Here is a 19,733-nt window from a genome sequence, read left to right as displayed (position 1 = left end):
ATTAAAGATCCTCATTAGTATAAAAGGTTAGTCCAGCACTTTAAAAGTAACAAGTTCTAACTTAGTTCTAATCACTATATTCATGTGCACTGTTACCTCTACGTTGTCTCCTCTTTTGAATTTTGCATCTTCATCTGATGATGACGTTATAGTGTTGAGGTCCTAGTCGTCCCTTCTCCCTTCCTGCTCACCGCCATTAAATAATTGACCGTGTGGCTTTGAAGCAGAACGACTGTGAAAGACTGTAGTTGTGCTTCGTGACTGGGCGTGGCCCATCAGCAGAAAGTGCCTGTGTGACTGGGTGAATGGGGCAGGTTGTACAAAGTGCTGTGAGGGATCAGGTCGAGCAGAAAAGTGCCATATAAGAATGAGTCCATGAAGCAGCTCATAACAAAGGCATTATTAGGTCCTTCCTCTCAGCTTGTAATATATTTCTCTATCACTCAGTAAATAAGATGATGAACATGAGAGTGAATATCTCCTTAAACTCTTCTCCCGCGATGATCCTGAGTCATACTACATGACATCATTATTAATGGGAAAGATGAAACGAGCAACATGAGATTTCAGCTCCCATCTTCTCTTAGCAGCATGTCTCCACCCCTCACAGCTCCCTGAGTTTAGTTCCTGCCCGTTTTAAACATCTCATCACTAATTTACTTAACAAACTAATCTGTTTGGTTCACACTCACGCTCCTCTTTCTGTTTCTTTTCCCATTTTTGTCTCATCTAAGGAACACTTAGAACATAAGCTCTAGTTGGCAGAAGTGGAAACGAGTGATTCTTGCATTTGTGTCACTGTGCTTTTTGTTCGGCTTGTTTACTGGTATGGAGAAATTCTCTTTCACACAGTGTTACTACACTGCTCAGGGGTCACATTCACATAGATTTTAATGCTTCTCCTGCATCAGTGAGAAATGTGGCTTTTGTGCCAAAAACAAGGCCCGGATGAGTCTGACGGCGAGCAGGTCAATAAATAACTTTGATGTACAGTTCTTTGCTGTACTAAAATGAAACTATGACGAAAAAGAAACTGTTCCCTTTTTTGTAAATGAAATGCAAGTTAACGATATTTGATTTGATAGCCTATGAATATCTTCTGCTGTTTCCTCTCTTTCCTCCACAATTTACACTTTATACATCCATCCAGCTGCTTCCACTTCTCCTATTCAGGGTCGCGGGGGCGCTGGAGCCTATCCCAGCTGTCATTGGGCGAGAGGCGGGGTACACCCAGGACAGGTCGCCAGTCTGTCGCAGGGCCAACACACAGAGACAGACAACCATTCACTCCCACATTCACACCTATGGGCAATTTGGATTAACCAATTAACCTATCCCCACAAACTGCATGTCTCTGGATGGTGGGAGGAAGCAGGAGTACCCGGAGGGAACCCACGCAAACACGGGGAGAACATGCAAACTCCACACAGAAAGACCCGGCCTGATGGTGGAATTGAACTCAGGACCTCCTTGTTGTGCGGCAACAGTGCTAACCACCGTGCTGCCCAGTTTACACTTTAATTAAAGGATATTTAATAAAGCAGATTAATAAAGCAAACGCCAAATGAATGGAACTACACTGATGTAATTAACCTACTCTGAGCTAATGCTGATTATTCTCTTGTCCTTTGAAGGACAAAGGCTGAAGCAGGTCCAGGCCTGACGCTGCACCCATCTTATTAAATCTATAATCTAACACAACAAAGGTGAGAAGAAAAATCATCTGAACATTCAACCACATGGATATAATTCACTTCATGTTTCATTTGGTTTGTGTCTTTAGCACCTTTTCACATTAAGATTCATTTTAACAACACACCGACCCCTGAGTCCCCGTGTTTTTAACTCGGTGGGCGTGATTAAGGATGCCGTGCAGGTGCGTCCGCCCTCCCTGCACCGCAGACCACGCCCCCCCTACTTTTAAAATGTAAAATAAAGCATTCCCCCGTGTTTGTCAGTTGCAGTAAAGCCAATACAGTTTCCTTTTCTTAAATCATACACTTTAAAAGTCACACACACAGACATGCGTGCGTGCGCACACACACACACACACACACACACACACACACACACACACACACACACACACACACACACACACACACACACACACAGCTTCCAAGGTTGTTTCTATAAAGGCTCCAGAGAGGCTGTTAGAATCATTTCACAGATCATATGTTCTCATTTATTAAATGGGTTAAACGTAATTATTTGTAATATACCTGATTATATTCTGATCAGTATTATGCATAATTAACTATGAGCAAACTCACACATGAAACGTGATTTCTGCAGTCACACACAATCTGCCAAAGCTGGATCGCGTCCACACACACACACACACACACACACACACACACACACACACACACACACACACACACAGAGATGTCCGACACTAATCTTTTTAACGACTCTGTTTTAGAGCCTTTAAGCCTCTCAGATGTGATGACAGGGGAAGCTGCAGGACTTCCAGTCTCTCTGTGGCCCACCTCTCTGGACAACCTTCATTATTAGAGCACAAAGTCAAAGCTGACATTGAAGGTCTTTTTCAAGAAGCCATATTATATGAAAGGGCATGGAGAGAGAGCTGTACAACATACTTTTTATCTTTTCAATACAACCCCTGTGACATGACAATGGTACCAAAACAGCCATAACACAGGCAGTCTGAGGCCTTCTTCATACTGAGGAATCACACTGGTATTGGATCAGTACTATGGCTATACTATCACACCTGAACAGGAAAAAGTGCATCCCTGTACCACTGCGTTTGGCATGATGACCCTTTACACTGCATCGGCAATCATGTTTAGTAGGGCTGGCACCAACACGTCTAACTGAAATGGCTCATACCACCGGACCAAAAGCACCCTCTGAGGCAGTGGTGTCGTGTAGGTCTGTGTCTGCAGCAAATCCTCATATCCACCCACTTGCTTCCTAAGCGCTCCTGGCCTTAGCCCCTCTTAGCCTTTCACATTTTTATATTAGCATTTAAGTTTTCGGGTGATGTCCAATAACATTTGGATCTGAATTCTTTTTACCAGGAACTTTAGCACCACCTGCTCAGTGGTCACAGTAATATGATTAGAGACTGCCAGCTACCCTTTACATTTCTTTTCTTACACCAAGTACTTCAAACTCGATTCACGATAAAACTTAAAGTAGCCACAGACATCATAACCTTTAGTGTAATATTTAGATTTGAAAGACCCAATTTGTTGTACACTAAAATAAAGACTTCTATAAGTAACGACGTAGAAAGATGGCAGACAGAAAGAACGCAGCCTCCTGAAGAGGTCACACTAAGGAAATGCCTTCAAACTCTCTGCAGAACAATGGCTTTCCTTCCTGCCTGTCTGTAATGGAAGAACTGACATCAACAAAAGCTGCACTCAGATATGGGCTGAGCACTGAAGATAACTCCCTACACCCAGGTTAGATAAAAATAGAGCGCTGATATCATCATTACCTGGAGTTATTTTTGACTCCATCAAACCTGCATTAACAGGAGCCTGTTCATAGTTAGCATGTCTGGACTTCTCTAACTGTATCACATGCATGTTTTTAGATTCTGCAGCCCTGCATTTCCTGGAATGTGTGCATATTGAAACACAGCATGAATTATTTAAGACTGAGGAAATATTCATAACTAGGCAACGAGGCTTCACATTTGTGGGACAGATTCACGATGGCTGTAACCTAGAGTAGGGTTAGGGTAAAGCTGACAGTATTTGTTGGTGCTCTGCTGTACTACAGAACCAAGAAAACACATAAACCGACATCCACGGATTCTGTAACAATAACAATAGCTTAGTACAACACAACATGTTAAATGTATCCAACAGTCCACGGCTTTGTAAGTAACAGACTAGAACCCGGGGCAGCATAAACATCTGATACCTGTGTGCTAAATGGTTAGCATAAACGACTGATCAGTCTAAAGTATAGCCTGTATAGTTCTAAAAAACTTGTTATAGTATGAACATGAACAGTAGCTGCAAGTGTAAAGATTATTTTCTGATGCAGCATATATATATACTGACAATTAAATGTTCTGTTCTAAAATTTACAAAGCAATTTACAAAACTTGTTATTTTACAGTTTATATATACACAACCTGTCAAAAGCTTCAGAACAGCCCAGTTCTTCCAGCTGTTTATTGCAATTCAAGTTGTTCAGGTCCAATCAACATCTTGAAATGGTCCAAGGGTAAGTGGTGAACTGCCAGAGGTTAAAAAAACAGGTAAGGTTACCCAAAACTGAAAAACTATTTACATTTCAGAATTATACAAAAGACGTTTTTCAGGGACAACATGGGTTAACAGTTTAAAGCTGTTCTGCAGCAATGGAGGTTGATCAAGTCTTGTAAGCTGGTGCTACTAATTCCTACAGCTGGTCCAACTTTTCTGGATTACTTCCCCCTCTGTCTGCATATAGCAGTGTGGTACCAGACCCTCATGAGCATCAGCTGAATAGTACTGTACTGCAGAAAGTAGTGTTTTGGTACAGAAGTGGTGAGAAAAAGGCGATTAACAATGGAAGAGAGACAGACCATCATAACACTTATAAATGTCGGTCTGTCCTACAGAGAGACTGCAAAGAAAGTCAAGGTGTCAGTGAGTACAGGCACTCAGAAACGAACTCTGGCAGGAAGAGGTCTGGCAGACCCTAAGACACAACTGAATCAGTGATAGGCGGCTCACAGGACAACAGCTTCAAGCAGCTTAGTAGTGCTTGTAGTAAGCAAGTCTCAGTTTCAGCTGTGAAGAGAAGCTGCAGGTTTGACAGGACGAGCTGCAGCAAGAAAGCCATTGGTAAGACAGAACAAGACAAAGAGGCTTGTCTGGGCCATGAAACATTGGACCACTGAAGACTGGAAGAAGGTATTATGGACTGATGAATCAAAATTTGAAATCTTCAGTTCATCGATTCATTTGTACACCGTGGAGTAGGTGTAAGGATGGGTCCACAGTGTTTGGCATCAACTGTCAAACATGGAGGAGGAAGTGTGACGGTCTGGGGCTGTTTGCTGGATCCAGGGTCGGTGACTCGTACAGAGACGCTCCCTGAACCAGAACCACAGCACTCTGCAGCTCCATGCAGGACCCTCTGGTATGCACCTAGTTGGTCAGGGCTTCATCCTACAGCAAGATAATGACCCAAAACATGAGTCCAAGCTGTGCCAGAACCACCTCAGGAAAAAAGAACAAGACTGTAAGTTTGGAAACACGGAGTGTCCAACACAGGCTCCAGACTAAAACCCCATCGAGCTGGTTTGGGATGAACTGGACAGAAGAGTGAAAGCAAAGCATTTTGGTCTATAAACTAATTCCATGATTTATTTTTTAACTCCAGTTGCTTATTTGTACCATGCTTTCATTTCAGAGTGCAATGAGACATTAAACCGAGTAATTTTCAATAAAAAACTGGAAAAAATGAGGTGTTGTAAAACTTTTGACTGGTAGTGTGTATCAACACACAACTCTGTTCTGATGTTTTTGCTAAGAAGATGTCATGAAACTTTTCTCGTCTGATGGCAGTGGTCTCTGCCACAGTGCTCACTGACTGTTAAATACACAATGTTCATTATAGTCACCAGCTGAAACTAGCATTTACTACACATGACACTTCAAACTGGTTTTTCTTAGAGGTTTTCTACTATTAAAACATAATAGTGAAGTATTACTATTAGTAAGGTTGGTGGTTCAATCTCTGGCTGCTCTAGTCTCCAAATATCCTTGAGCAAGACACTGACCCAAACAGCTCTCTGATTGGAGTGTGAATATTAGACAGACGAGAAAAAGGTGCCTGTGTGAATGAGGCATGTTGTACAAAGTGCTGTGAGTGCTCAGGGAGAGTAGAAAAGCGCGGTATAAGAACTAACAAACTGATGACTTTTAGACATCAACAGGATATGAAACAACACATGAAACTGTGCATTTAATGTTGTATAGTTTGTAGAATCATGCTGTTTGACTGGGCAGTGCAAAAGAAGACAGCAGAATGTTAAGAGTCGTGTAGGAATACGGCACAACGCAGACGTCCTAACAATGTTTTGTTTCCAAATGAGCTGTTTCCGCACTCCCTCCAGAAAACTTACTATCTGATTGCCTGACAGAAGCCCCTCCCCCATCCTGTGACCCGCTCCGCTGCAGATCAGCCCCTCCCTCAACACATGGATTATGTCAGAGAATGAATCCTGGAAACAGCCTCTGGCTCCCATTTACTCTCCAGCATTCCACGGCACATCTTTATGGGAGTGGGATGATTCTTCTTCTCCCTCTTTTTGGTGTTTTGCTCAGGCAGGGCGGTGATTGATTAACAAATGTCTTCATATGTATTTTGAGGTTAAGTTCCACAAAGCCCCTTCTAACCGTAAGTAGAAGGGGCTAAGTATCACCGCTACATCCTTTCTCCATGGGGTGTGGCCTGCATTGGCCTAGTGCAGGTAACACACTGGCTCTGAAAGCTTATAATGACATATAACTGAGTGAACACCTAGTTATAGTTGACAGTTAAACATGAGAAAGAAATGTGCAAAGTGTTTCTGACAATGTTTTCCACAAGCAGTAGCTCCTGCTGAGGACCAAATGCTTTTAAGGAAGATAAGTGATTTTCTCCATGTGAGAGTGAATATAGTTTTGTGTTTGTATCTTAAGGTGTGGCTATGGCTCAGGTTGTAGGGCCATCTGACCCCTGGCTCTCCACACCTACATGTCAAAGTAACCTTGGGCATGATACCCACAACACCCCGATGCATGTGTGTGATGCAGTCTGTTCCTACTTTGTTCTTCTGGATTTGTTCTTAGTTTCACTTTGTTTCCAGAGTCAGTTTTCTTTTTTTAGTTCAGCTTTAATAGTTTCAGTGTTGATATTAGTCCTTGTAATTATTATTGTATGGATGGCAAATGCCTCGGGGCAGATTTAGGAAAAATATAGGTATTACAATAAAAACACAAAACTGTTTCAAAGCAGCTGACTTCCAGTCTGGTAACATGTCCATCAAAGCCAGTGCTTCAAAATCACATCACTTTGATTTTAGTTAACTAAAACGCTGTTGCACATCTAATTTTGGCTTTTACTTTAGTTTTCGTTAACTATAATAACCTTGTTTGATTATAAGATCCACAGGACCACGCCTCCATGTTGAAGCCGTGTAACGTCACCTGAGGGATGGTGGCAAAAATATCTGGAGCGACTGGTTATGTGGGGTTTGCTTCTTTATGTGTTCATCCTTTCCAGTGTCCACAAAGCGCTTGTTCATTTGGGGGTCGTCTGATTTTGGGGGGTTTTCTCCGTATTGTTGTAGGTCTTTACCTTACAATATAAACCACCTTGAGGTGACTGTTGTTGTGATTTAGCGCTAAATAAACAGAACTGACTTGAATAAAAAGGTCAGCTGTGCTCGACTGGTATCGTGGTCACTGTATGAAGATATTAACAGGCCTGTGTTTGCTAACTCCTGACTGACAGCTGAAGGTTTGGGTGTGCTCAGTGCTGACGATGACAGTCTCACTGTTTGTACTGCTATGAATAACACAGGCCCTGGATTAGTAACTCCCTTCATCACATTCAGATGATACAAACGTTTCACACATACACTGCACCTTTTTCAGACACTTCCAAATAGAAGTGATGAGGCGTGGGAACACATGTCACAAATGAAGCATCATTGTGGAGAAATCTGTTCATCTAGGCTGGAACTTTCTGTTAACGCTGTCATTATTATTATTGTTATTGATATTATTGTTATTATTATTATTATTATTGTTATAATAATAACAATAATAGTGGTTGGTGCCTGCCGTGGTGGTAATCCCCGAACCAAATGGTGGACACCAGAGGTGAAGGGAGCCACCAGGCTGAAGAAGGAGTCCTATCGGGCTTGGTTATCCTGTGGGACTCCGGAGGCAGCCGACAGGTATCGACAGGCCAAGCGGAATGCGGCTCGGGCAGTGGCTGAAGCAAAAACTCGGGTGTGGGAGGAGTTCGGAGAGGCCATGGAAAAAGACTTTCGGGCTGCCTCGAAGAGATTCTGGCAAACCGTCAGACGTCTCAGGAGGGGAAAGCGGTGCTCTACCTGCACTGTGTATAGTGCTGGCGGAGCGCCGCTGACGTCGACTGAGAAAATTGTCAGGCGGTGGAAGGAATACTTCGAGGACCTCCTTAATCCCACTGACACATCTTCCGAGGAGGAAGCAGAGTCTGGGGATGAGGGGAATGACCCGCCAATTTCCGGGGGCGAGGTCACTGAGGCAGTTAAACAACTCCTTGGTGGCAGAGCCCCTGGTGTTGATGAGGTCCGCCCCGAGTTCCTGAAGGCTCTGGACATTGTAGGGCTGTCCTGGTTGACACGCCTCTGCAATGTTGCGTGGAGATCAGGGGCAGTACCTGTGGACTGGCAGACCGGGGTGGTGGTCCCCATCTTCAAGAAAGGGGACCGGAGGGTGTGTTCCAACTACAGGGGGATCACACTCCTCAGCCTCCCTGGGAAAGTCTATGCCAGGGTGCTGGAAAGGAGAGTTCGTCCGTTAGTCGAACCTCGGATACAGGAGGAACAATGCGGTTTTCGTCCTGGTCGCGGAACACTGGACCAGCTCTTTATCCTCTCCAGGATACTTGAGGGTGCATGGGAGTTTGCCCAACCAGTCTACATGTGTTTTGTGGACTTGGAGAAGGCATTCGACCGTGTCCCTCGGGGTGTCCTGTGAGAGGTGTTGCGGGAATATGGGGTGTCTGGCCCATTGCTACGGGCCATTCGATCCCTATACAACCGTTGCAAGAGCTTGGTTCGCATTGCCGGCAATAAGTCGGACTCGTTCCCGGTGGGTGATGGGCTCCGCCAGGGCTGCCCTTTGTCTCCGGTTCTGTTCATAATTTTTATGGACAGGATTTCTAGGCACAACCTAGTGGCGGAGGGCTTTCGCTTTGGTGGCCTCAGAATCTCATCTCTGATTTTTGCAGATGATGTGGTTCTGTTGGCTTCATCGGGTGAGGGCCTCCAGCTCGCACTGGAGCGGTTCGCAGCCGAGTGTGAAGCAGCGGGAATGAGGATCAGCACCTCCAAATCTGAGGCCATGGTTCTCAGCCGGAAAAGGGTGGAGTGCCCACTCCGGGTCGGGGATGAGTTCCTGCCCCAAGTGGAGGAGTTCAAGTATCTCGGGGTCTTGTTCGCGAGTGATGGGAGAAGGGAGCCGGAGATCGACAGACGGATTGGGGCTGCAGCTGCAGTAATGCGGACGCTGCACCGGTCCGTCGTGGTGAAGAGGGAGCTGAGTGTAAAAGCGAAGCTCTCAATTTACCGGTCGATCTACGTCCCTACCCTCACCTATGGCCACGAGCTGTGGGTAGTGACCGAAAGAACGAGATCGCGGATACAAGCGGCAGAAATGAGCTTCCTCCGAAGGGTGGCTGGCCTCTCCCTTAGAGATAGGGTGAGAAGTTCGGCCATCCGGGAGGGGCTCAGAGTAGAGCAGCTGCTGCTCCACATCGAAAGGAGCCAGCTGAGGTGGTTCGGGCATCTGACAAGGATGCCCCCTGGGCGCCTCCTGGGTGAGGTGTTCCAGGCATGTCCCACCGGGAGGAGGCCCCGGGGCAGACCCAGGACACGCTGAAGAGATTATATCTCTCGGCTGGCCTGGGAACGCCTTGGTATTCCCCCGGATAAGCTGGAGGTGGTGGCTGGGGAGAGGGAGGTCTGGGCCTCTTTGCTTAGGCTGCTGCCCCCGCGACCCGGCCCCGGACAAAGCGGATGAAAATGGATGGATGGATGGATGGATGGATGGATATTATTGTTATTGATATTATTGTTATTGATATTATTATTGTTATTGTTGTTATTGTTATTATTGTTGTTATTGTTATTATTGTTGTTATTGTTATTATTATTATTGATATTATTATTGTTGTTATTGTTATTATTATTGTTACTGATATTATTATTATTGTTATGGTTATTATTATTGTTATTGATATTATTATTATTGTTATTATTATTGTTATTGATACTATTATTGTTGTTATTGTTATTATTATTGTTATTGATATTATTATTGTTGTTATTGTTATTATTATTGTTACTGATATTATTATTATTGTTATGGTTATTATTATTGTTATTGATATTATTATTATTGTTATTGTTATTATTATTGTTATTGATATTATTATTGTTACTGATATTATTATTATTGTTGTTATTGTTATTATTATTGTTATTGATATTATTATTGTTGTTATTGTTATTATTATTGTTACTGATATTATTATTATTGTTATTGTTATTATTATTGTTATTGATATTATTATTATTGTTATTGTTATTATTATTGTTATTGATATTATTATTATTATTGTTATTATTGTTATTGTTATTGTTATTATTATTGTTGTTGTTATTGTTATTATTATTATTGTTGTTATTGTTATTGTTGTTATTGTTATTATTATTGTTGTTGTTATTGTTATTATTAGTTTTGAAAAATGAGATCGCAGATGCAGGAGAGGAAACAAGCTATGTGTGTGTGTGTGTGTGTGTGTGTGTGTGTCTCTGTGTGTCTCTGTGTGTCTCTGTGTGTCTGTGTGTGTCTCTGTGTGTCTGTGTGTGTGTGTGTGTCTCTGTGTGTGTGTGTGTGTGTGTGTGTGTGTGTTGTGTCTGTGTGTGTCTGTGTGTGTGTCTGTGTGTGCGTGTCTCTGTGTGTCTGTGTGTGTGTGTCTCTGTGTGTCTGTGTGTGTCTCTGTGTGTCTGTGTGTGTCTGTGTGTGTCTCTGTGTGTGTCTGTGTGTGCGTTTCTCTGTGTGTGTGTGTGTGTGTGTGTCTCTGTGTGTCTGTGTGTGTCTGTGTGTGTCTCTGTGTGTGTCTGTGTGTGCGTTTCTCTGTGTGTCTGTGTGTGTGTGTGTGTGTGTGTGTGTCTGTGTAAAAGTCACCGTCTGATGACTAATAATGTTCCTTCAAGATGTAAAATACTGTTACAGTGTTGCAGTGCATTATGGGATTCCATTGTGCTGGTGGACACTTCATTCAGTGATATATTAGAAGTATGTGCATCTAAATCCCAGACAGAAAACTGTTAATGTTGTTCAACCAGCAGCTCCTTTAAACTCGACACTAATTTAAAACAGAGACACGTTCATCAACTACACACGTGAAACACATCCAACTCTACAACTGCCTACATCTGCAGAAACATGCCTGATGCAGCCACCAGACAGAGAACAGCATAAATGGCAACACCAGTTATCCCAGCAGTTCTTATCTGGCGTGAGTGAGTTTCCTTTATCGTCCTGTCTAACTGCTGATTCTGCTGTGAAGCTTTGTTAAGCCTACGATGTAATCAGCAGCAATAAAGCTGATATGTGCAGTTTAACATTGTGTAAAGCTGGGTAGGTCTACATGTGTGAGGTTCTTCTCTCTCTCCAGGACCCAGCTATCCCCACTCGTTATCCTCACTGTCATAACAAACAGCCCACAGTGACCCCCACAGCACAGAGCTCAGAAAACTGCTGAAATACCAAAAGGCCCACAGGGGGAAAAATGTATATATGGTCATTCAATGTATCAGAAAGTTGTTTTGTAAAGATGGTGCTGCAGACTGACAGAAACACGGTCAAGCTGAACTTCCATGTACAGATGTGTGTAATAACTGCACAGCGTTACCTCAGCCAGCCTTCCATGGCCTCAGCAGCACACAGGCATACGAGCCGCCATGGCAGAAACCCCTGTTTATTAATTCGCACAGTGAGTCCAGGCCAGTGGTAGGCTGCCCATTAGCAAGTTGTTTTTGGTCTAGTATATAGATCCAAGACCCCACCCCAATATAATGAGGGAGCCACAAGCCAGCGTACTTTTAGTATTGCTCCTAAACCCAGCATGGGTTGTACCAGGAAGGGCATCCAGCATCTCTGACAAATCAAACATGCTGATAATCGCTAACATTTCCACACTGGATCAGTCAAGGCCTGGGTCAACGATGACCACCACGGTGGAAACTGTGCTACTTTTAGCCAAAGACAAAGGACGAGAGAGGGGAGGAGGAAAAGGAAATGCGGAGGGTTGGTGTGACAGCAGAGGATCCTAAGGCCAGGGAAGGGGTGGGCAACTCCAGGCCTCGAGGGCCGGTGTCCCTGCAGGTTTTAGATGTGTCCTTGAACCAACACAGCTGATTCAAATGGCTAAATTAGCTCCTCAACGGCTGTGTCCCAATCCAGGCTCTGCAGCCTTAAAGGCCGTATTTTAAGGCTGATTACATCACAGCGACGCGCCGAAGGCTGTCCCAATTTGAAGGCTGCTCGAAATGCGGCCCTCAAATGCGTCCTTCATTTCCCTGAATTTTAAGGATGTGGCGGTGTAGACTTCGTGGCCCAACATATCCCAGAATGCATAGCGCGGCGGTGGGTGTGGATAATTTTGCCGAAAAAAAACGGTGGATGAGGTGCGGCCGAAGAGTGAACTTTAAGTACTGAATATGACGTCACTTATTTATGTGCAAATGTTTAATAACGAAGAACATTAAAACATTCCTGTTGGCCACATGTCGGCAAAGTCATGTGACATTAGTGACGTTTGTACTAACTTGGTTTTAAAGCCTTTACTTTAAAATATACGCCGTTCAATAGCTGAGCTTCATCTCACAGAGAATGATCAAAGCTCATGTAGAAACAAACACATGAACAAAAGATTTTCTCCTTCATTTCTGTCAAACAAAGCTGTATGACACGTTTCCAGCTGTTAGTATCATGGTTGCTAGGCAACCTGGGCGGCGCGACGGAGGCTAGACCGCCCATTTCACAAGCCTCGCACTTCCGGCCTTAGCGGTCTTTAAGTACGCGGCCCTTGTGGACCGTTGAGGCTGCAGACCCTGAATTGGGATACAGCCAACATGTCCTACAGTTCTGCAGAGGCCTGGTAATGAACTAATCATGTGATTCAGGTGTGCTGACCCAAGGTGAGATCTAAAACCTGCAGGACACCGGCCCTCGAGGCCTGGAATTGCCGCTAGGGTGATATGAAGGCAGATAATCCAGACTTACCTTCATATGCAAAAACATATTTCTGAAAATGTTCAACTCTGTCTTTAAAGTACACGGTCTATACTGTTTAGGGAAGTAAAATTGTAGTTAGTATGCCAGACGTGCCTGGGTGTGATGTCACGAGAACATTACCAACAGATAGAAGCTCCGATTTGTGCCTAATTTAGCTCCTGAAACTGAAAGTGCTACAAACAGCGGGAACAACATCATAAATAAACCTAATAATATAATAAACCTTAAACATGTGGCCCACCACAGCAGGTAGTGCCACATGTTTAAGGTTTTTTATGCCATATTCCTTGAATCATAGCCCAAAGGGATTTGTGCCTTCTCCCAGGACTGATCCAAGTATCTTTTCCTTTTTAGGTCAATCTGTAAACTACTGACTGAAACGCCAAAACTCTTTGTTCTTAGCAGGCTAATGTTGTCTTTTTGATTCAGCCACAAAGTGTTGTTTTCTTCCTTCTATCTTCTAGAGCAGCAAATCAGGCATCATTCAGCTGCAGACTATCATGGCTGAGTGAGTCATGAAGAAGTGTTTGTATCTTTGGCAACCTTTCCATTTTTTGGGAACTGTGTGAACTCCTACGAAAGTTCATCCAGCAACCAAAGTGTTGCTGTGAAGATGGAAGATAAACACATGGTCATATGACTTTATTACCTCACAAGTTAGGAGATTAACTCTCACAAGAAGTCGTTTTTAGCTGAGTCCAAGCCAAACAAAGTGTTCTATGAAGCTCTGATTCCTGCGAGACATCATCAGGGTGGAGTCTCTATGGCTTTCATTCAGTGACGTTACATAAGTCTGGAGAGCTGCCAAGTCTCCGGCCCAGGCTTTTTCATTTTCTTTTGTTTTTGTGAGGAAAGAGCTTCTGCACACTCTAACCAGCCAGGCTCTGGAATTTCTGCCTAATTTAAACTCGTCACAACACAAACAGCACAACTTCAGCTCATATATAATACAAGAAATCATTAAAATGCTATAGGTAGAGAAGTGCTGGTGGGGGGTACATCGCATAAAATGGTGCCGGATGACCCCACAGGTTGAAACTGTCAAAATAAAAGTCTTTCTTATGTCTGTAAATCTGTAACATATTGTATTGTTAAATATTTCTGTTACTATAGTGGAGCAACTGTAACCCACATAATGTCCTTAGGGATTAATAAAGTGCGCTGATTCTGATAAATGTTGCTTGGTATGCTTAAATGTACATCTGGAGTGCGACACACAGAACTGCTGACAATTGTGTTAGTTCAGCAAGCAATAATAAAATGACCGACTTCAAGCCACTGATACCAACTTTAACACAGCAGGCTCTATGCACGCCGCTGATGTGAACCACAGCTCAGGACTCCAGCTCCATCACACGCCGTGCCAGCGCCGACTGGGCGGGGATGAGCAGTACCTGAGGATGTGGTGCAGACTTCTTTTTTTGCTGCATTGAGTCACAGCTCCGGTGGGATGGGCCACGTGACCAAACCCCGCACCGTTATGGAGGACAGACCTGGTCTGTGTCTGCGGTAACGACCTGCCACACCGAGCTCAGTCGGAAAACACGAGCCAGAGAAAGCGAGAACTTATAACATCGCCATGTTCGTACATGTCCCTGCTCGGGGCAAGTCCGCGGGCGAGGTCCTGCACAACACGAGTGCCCTTGGAAATCCCAGGCAGGGTTTCAAAGCGCACACAGCCTCTCTGCACTGCAGCAAAGTGTCGCATACGCGTTTTGGCCAGAACTAGACCGAAGCGCGGAGTGCCACCGTCGGACAAATATCAGAGAGTTCCGCGTCTGACAGGCGCCTGCACCGAAAAGCAGCTGCGCAACTGCTATCAGAGCACCGCGGCTTGTACCGACAGAGGTGTTTGTAGAGGCTACGGGATAAGCTAACTCACCTGAGATTATCTTCTCTGACGATGCGTCTTTCTCGGTCATCGTGTCCCGCAGTTTCACCTCCTCTCGAGCCTTCTCTCCGATACAGCTACACCAAGCAATTTTCCTGGTTGCTGAGGCGCACCGGGCCAAAGTGGGGAAAAATCAAACAAAATGTGGTTTTCGTCACTAACGCGGTGCCCCCCCCGAGCTTCGCTTTACCGCCTGTCGTTGTGTGCATAAGACCTGGAGATATTCGTGGACAGGGTTGAGGTTCGTGAGGGTCTAGAAGCAGGAGAGGTGCAGAAAAGCTTCAGCACAGAGGATGTTGGACCCCAGATTTGCTGCTGCTGCTCTGTCCGCCCCTCCCATCACATTCATGGCTGTCCTGACCAGGAATGCTGCCCCTGTCCGGTCTGAGGCAGCTTTGCTCGGTGCAGCCGCAAAAGATGCAGTACTACCCACTGTACCCCACTACCGCTGTACCCCCCACTACTGTACCAGCATTCAGACTAGTGTAACGAAAACCCCATGAAAAAATTACCAAACGAGTGAATACGTGAAAGACATTCAGGTTAGATTCATACAAGTCGATCGTTTCCCCCCTCCACTTTAATTACTTTAATTAAAAAACAAACAAACGTTTGCATGTTTGTTGCATGGTCCCGAGTCTTCTGATTATTATTGTGTTTTGGGTTTTTCAGGAGGCCCGGGGTAGACCCAGGACCCGCTGGAGAGATTCTATCTCTCGGCTGGCCGGTGAACGCCTCAGTGTTCCCCGGACAGGCTGGAGGAGGTGGCTGGGGAGGTCTGGGCTTCTGTGCTTAGGCTGCTGCCCCCGCGACCCAGTCCGGATAAGATGGATGGATACTTCTGTTTAACTGTCTTTAGGTTTGGTTATTATTCTACATGTGTGTGATTCTCTTTGGTCCAGTTCACAAACACAATCTGCATACCCCATACAGATTGTGACAGTCTGTGTGAAGTGGTATACACGGCATTATAATACAGGTGAGAGGTAAGGAAGTGCAAATACGTCGTTACTGCAGGTACGTTATTTTCAGGTAGCTGTCTCTACTTGAGTATTTATTTTTCTGATGTTTTTCTAGATCCTAGATTTTAACAAAAGTATCTGTACTTTGTACTTTTTACATTTTCAAACCAGGCGTAATACTTTGGGTTTCAAACATTTGAAGAGAGCGCTGCTGCTGCCGGGTGTTAACGTGGGCCAGTGTTGTTTTTGGGGGGGGGGGCACGATACCGGAACAGTGCAGATGTCTAAAAGTTCTAGTCGCAGTACTTCAGCATCTAGCTAGCCCTACAGAAGAGAAGGAGGAGTAATGCTTCTTAAGTGGCAACATGTTGACTTGACATTTCTTGTTTCCAGTAGGGGGCGCTCTAAATTTTGCTGAGAGTGGGCATATCAGTGTGTTCAGGGCAGGACCGTCATCCTGTGGAGTTTGGACTAGATTTCTATGTGTTATAGAAATATGGCTCATCGTGGCAAAACATCAAAGCTCTCCATGCTGCCAGGGGTGTATCTTTTGTATGAAAGCTCACAGTTTACAGTGTAACACAAGTCCAACTTCTTAATGTTTTTCTGGACAAATTTGTGGTTGCTGGGGGCACGCACCTTCAAACTGTACCCCAACATGCAATACGTGACATTTCCTGCCCCCGCTACGTGGCGCTGTGGCCATTGTCAAATATTACAATTGAATTGTGTTCAGGAAGTTACAATGCGTGAGAAGTTTGATCGAGATTGGACAATGTATCTGTGAGAGGCGTCTTTGCCACGGCGCCCCGTCGCAAAGACTCAATTCAGTACAGCCCAAGTTAATTTTTATTGATCAAAGTTTCAGTTTACCAGCAAACATGGCAGCTCTGAGAGCACCAGTGGCCTCTTTGAGCAGCAAACAAAAAACGCCTTCTGCATCTGTTTGCAGGATGATTGTTGTCAAAGTCAAGGCTGTGGAGAACAGGCTGGGGGATTATGGCTTCTCTCACATTCCTCTGTTCAGTGTACCTTGTTAGGACCCAATTTCTTGCTGAGGTCATTCAACACAACTTACTCTCTCTGCAAATCGGGACACAAATGTTTCTATACCATCCAGCCAGGCCTACAAAACCTCTCACCTTCCTCTCAGTGGTGGGAACAGGAAATGATTGGGTGGTGTCCACATATCCTTTATCCAAACGTCACCAGTTCTAGGATGAAAGTTAGAAATGGCATTTATTTACCAGAAATCAATACAAAAATCTTTCTGTTTGTCAGAACAGTGGGGATGCACCACTAGCTACTGGAAACTTTAGTTATTCCCAGTTCCAGCACTTTCTGCAGCACTGGCACCAAACTTTTCAGGTGAACTGGGGCATTCTCCGTAATCTGTATCTTGTACTGGAAGTGGTGCGTTTGAGTGACTCATGCATGAACAGAAGACTATAACTGATGGAAATTAACTTACATTTATTATTAAGATGACTATATGCATTTGTGTATAAACGTTTACTGCACACTAACAATCACACTACGTTCTTGACTGCCCAATAATTCTAACGTTTTATTATTAAGCTACATGATCATAGCTGATTTATGTTTTGACTTTTAAGAGTTTTATTGGTTAAATGATTCACAGTTATGGTTTTAGACATGTGGGAGTCTTACAGATCCTTACTGCGCAGTATTTATTATATATTACCCGTATTTTAACAGCTTTTACATACTGTAACTACTAGTTGACCTGCTTATTTATGCTACCAAAGACAGTCTAATAAGGATTATAAGACACTACACACTGTGTCAATTTAGGAAAGTACTATGTCTTATTAGATTATGGATTTACAAGGAAATAAATTAATATGGTTACAGTGGGTGTGTTGTTTGTTTGTTTTATTTGTTGTGTTGTTTATTTACTGGGGGGAAAAGCGCCAAATACTCACCATCTGTTGTTTTGGTAAATGACTACAAAACTACAAACGGGTTGTAAAAAGGAAGGAAAGGAAAATAGTCAGCGAGAAGGAAGGATGTAGAGGTACAAAGAACAAGGACCAGATGGAAAAAGCACTTAGCAGGCTGGAATCCAAATAGTCCAACTTGTCATTAACGGTTCAGAACGAGCCAAAACAAAAAAGATCAGTTCTCCAATATGAAGGATCTGTCCTGGGATCTTAGTCATGGAGAAGGTTCATCAGACTCACACGTTGTACCTTAATGTTAATCCTTCAATGGAACGCCAGGAACTTAGCTGCAAATGGACAGGCGCTTCAGGGCACAGATGTGTTCATTAAATTTAAATCCAGATATCATGTGTACACAAGAAACATTGGTTTAAACCAAATCTAGATTTCTAGAGTTAGCTCTTGATGATAAAGATGTTGATTTTGATCAGCCAATTAATCAGTTAAACTTTAAAGTCTATCCCAAAGAAAAGAGGTAACAAAAAGGAAAAGTTAGTGTGTTACATTCTTGTGTGTTGGACACAAGAATGTAAAGCATAATTAAAGCCAGGAATAAAGCATTTAAAACACTGAAAATAATAATAATGTGTGTTAAAAATGTAAGGCTCTAAAAGGAAACAGGCAGAAGTTAGAAGAATAATTAAAATGGGAGTAAGAGGGAATATTGCATGAAATACTGTAACACTTTGGAGAGAGTCCGGACAACTAATAAATATATGTCTGTCTACGGGAAAGAGTATGGTTATCCAATAATGAAAGATAAATAGTTGATAACAAAAGTAAAGCCGAACTATTGGCAGGAACATTTGCAAAGTTCACAGCATAGAAAGTTTAAATAATGCAGAAACACAAAGGAAAGGAGGCCCTACAAGAAAGAGGTGAACATGAAGGACTGATAACTGTCATGTTTTCAATAGCAGAGTTACATAATGCGTTAAAGAAAGTAATACAGCTCCAGCACCAGATCTAATTAGTTACTGCATGATTGAAAACCTTGGTAAGTTTGGTAAGAGTAGAATAGTAAAATTATCTAACAAAATATGGGGTGAAAGTAAAAAAATCAGTGGGAAAAGGCTGTTGTTGTTCCATCTGTAAACCAGGAAAGGATCCAAGCTTAGCTGAGAGTTACAGGCCAATAACTTTAACATCTCATTTGGAGAAAATAATGGAAAAAATAGTGAATGAAAGATTATTTCTTAGAAACTAATGGTAAGATCAAATATTCTCATAGTGGTTTTAGGAAAGAAGAAGCAAGATGGATCCAGCTCTGTGTCTACAACATGTAGTAAGACGACCCAAGGAGAGAGTACAGCTGTGTTTGTAGATACTGAGAAGACATATGATAGGATGTGAAAGAAAGACTCCTGGTCAAGCTGCATCAGATCGACAGGAAAAATGTAGAAATGGATCAGGAATGTTTGAACGAGTAGGAAAAGAGTTCAGTACAGGTTATGAGGTACAGAATGGTAATCCACAAGTATTGTTAGTCCAATAATATGTTCCATATTGATTAATGAGGTATTTAATAATATAATCAATGGGAGTTTCATTGTTTCCAGATGATGGAGTCATTTGGAAGAGAGGAAGAAATATAAGGTTCATCATGACTGAAGTACAGCAAGAACTAAAAAAGAGGAGGATTGGGCTCTGGGATGGGGATTTATGTTCTCTGTTACAAACGCAAAGTGGATTATTTTGACATAAAAGAGAGTAGATTAGCAGTTTAATCTCAAATTCTATGGAAATGAAACAGAAAAGGTTGATTTATTTTATATTTAGGTATCTGGTGTAATAAAAGGCTTACATGGAAAACACATATTGGGGAAATAACTGAAATGTTAAAAGGTTTTGAATATTTTAAGATATTTAAAAG

The 19,733-nt window shown here is 43.2% G+C and overlaps 1 protein-coding gene across 8 annotated transcripts in view; it reads right to left on the bottom strand.

Moving 5' to 3' along the window:
• The window catches only part of hspa12a (heat shock protein 12A), a 72,363-nt gene extending 57,011 nt beyond the window's left edge, over positions 1-15,352 (bottom strand). For 5 of the 8 annotated variants that reach the window (XM_026191207.1, XM_026191208.1, XM_026191210.1 and 2 more), the window contains exon 1: positions 14,926-15,351. In XM_026191207.1, the coding sequence (XP_026046992.1) occupies positions 14,926-14,965 (40 nt within the window). In that variant the 5' untranslated portion in view covers positions 14,966-15,351. Of the gene's footprint in view, positions 1-14,925 lie in introns of all 8 variants that reach the window. The other 3 variants (XM_026191211.1, XM_026191213.1, XM_026191209.1) reach the window with 2 other exon arrangements.
• Between the last annotated feature and the right edge of the window lie 4,381 nt (positions 15,353-19,733).

Source organism: Astatotilapia calliptera, chromosome 13, assembly GCF_900246225.1.
Source record: "Astatotilapia calliptera chromosome 13, fAstCal1.2, whole genome shotgun sequence".
NCBI classification, from domain to species: domain Eukaryota; kingdom Metazoa; phylum Chordata; class Actinopteri; order Cichliformes; family Cichlidae; genus Astatotilapia; species Astatotilapia calliptera.
Note: the sequence above shows the minus strand (reverse complement) of the source record. Positions and strands in the feature narration are given on the sequence as shown.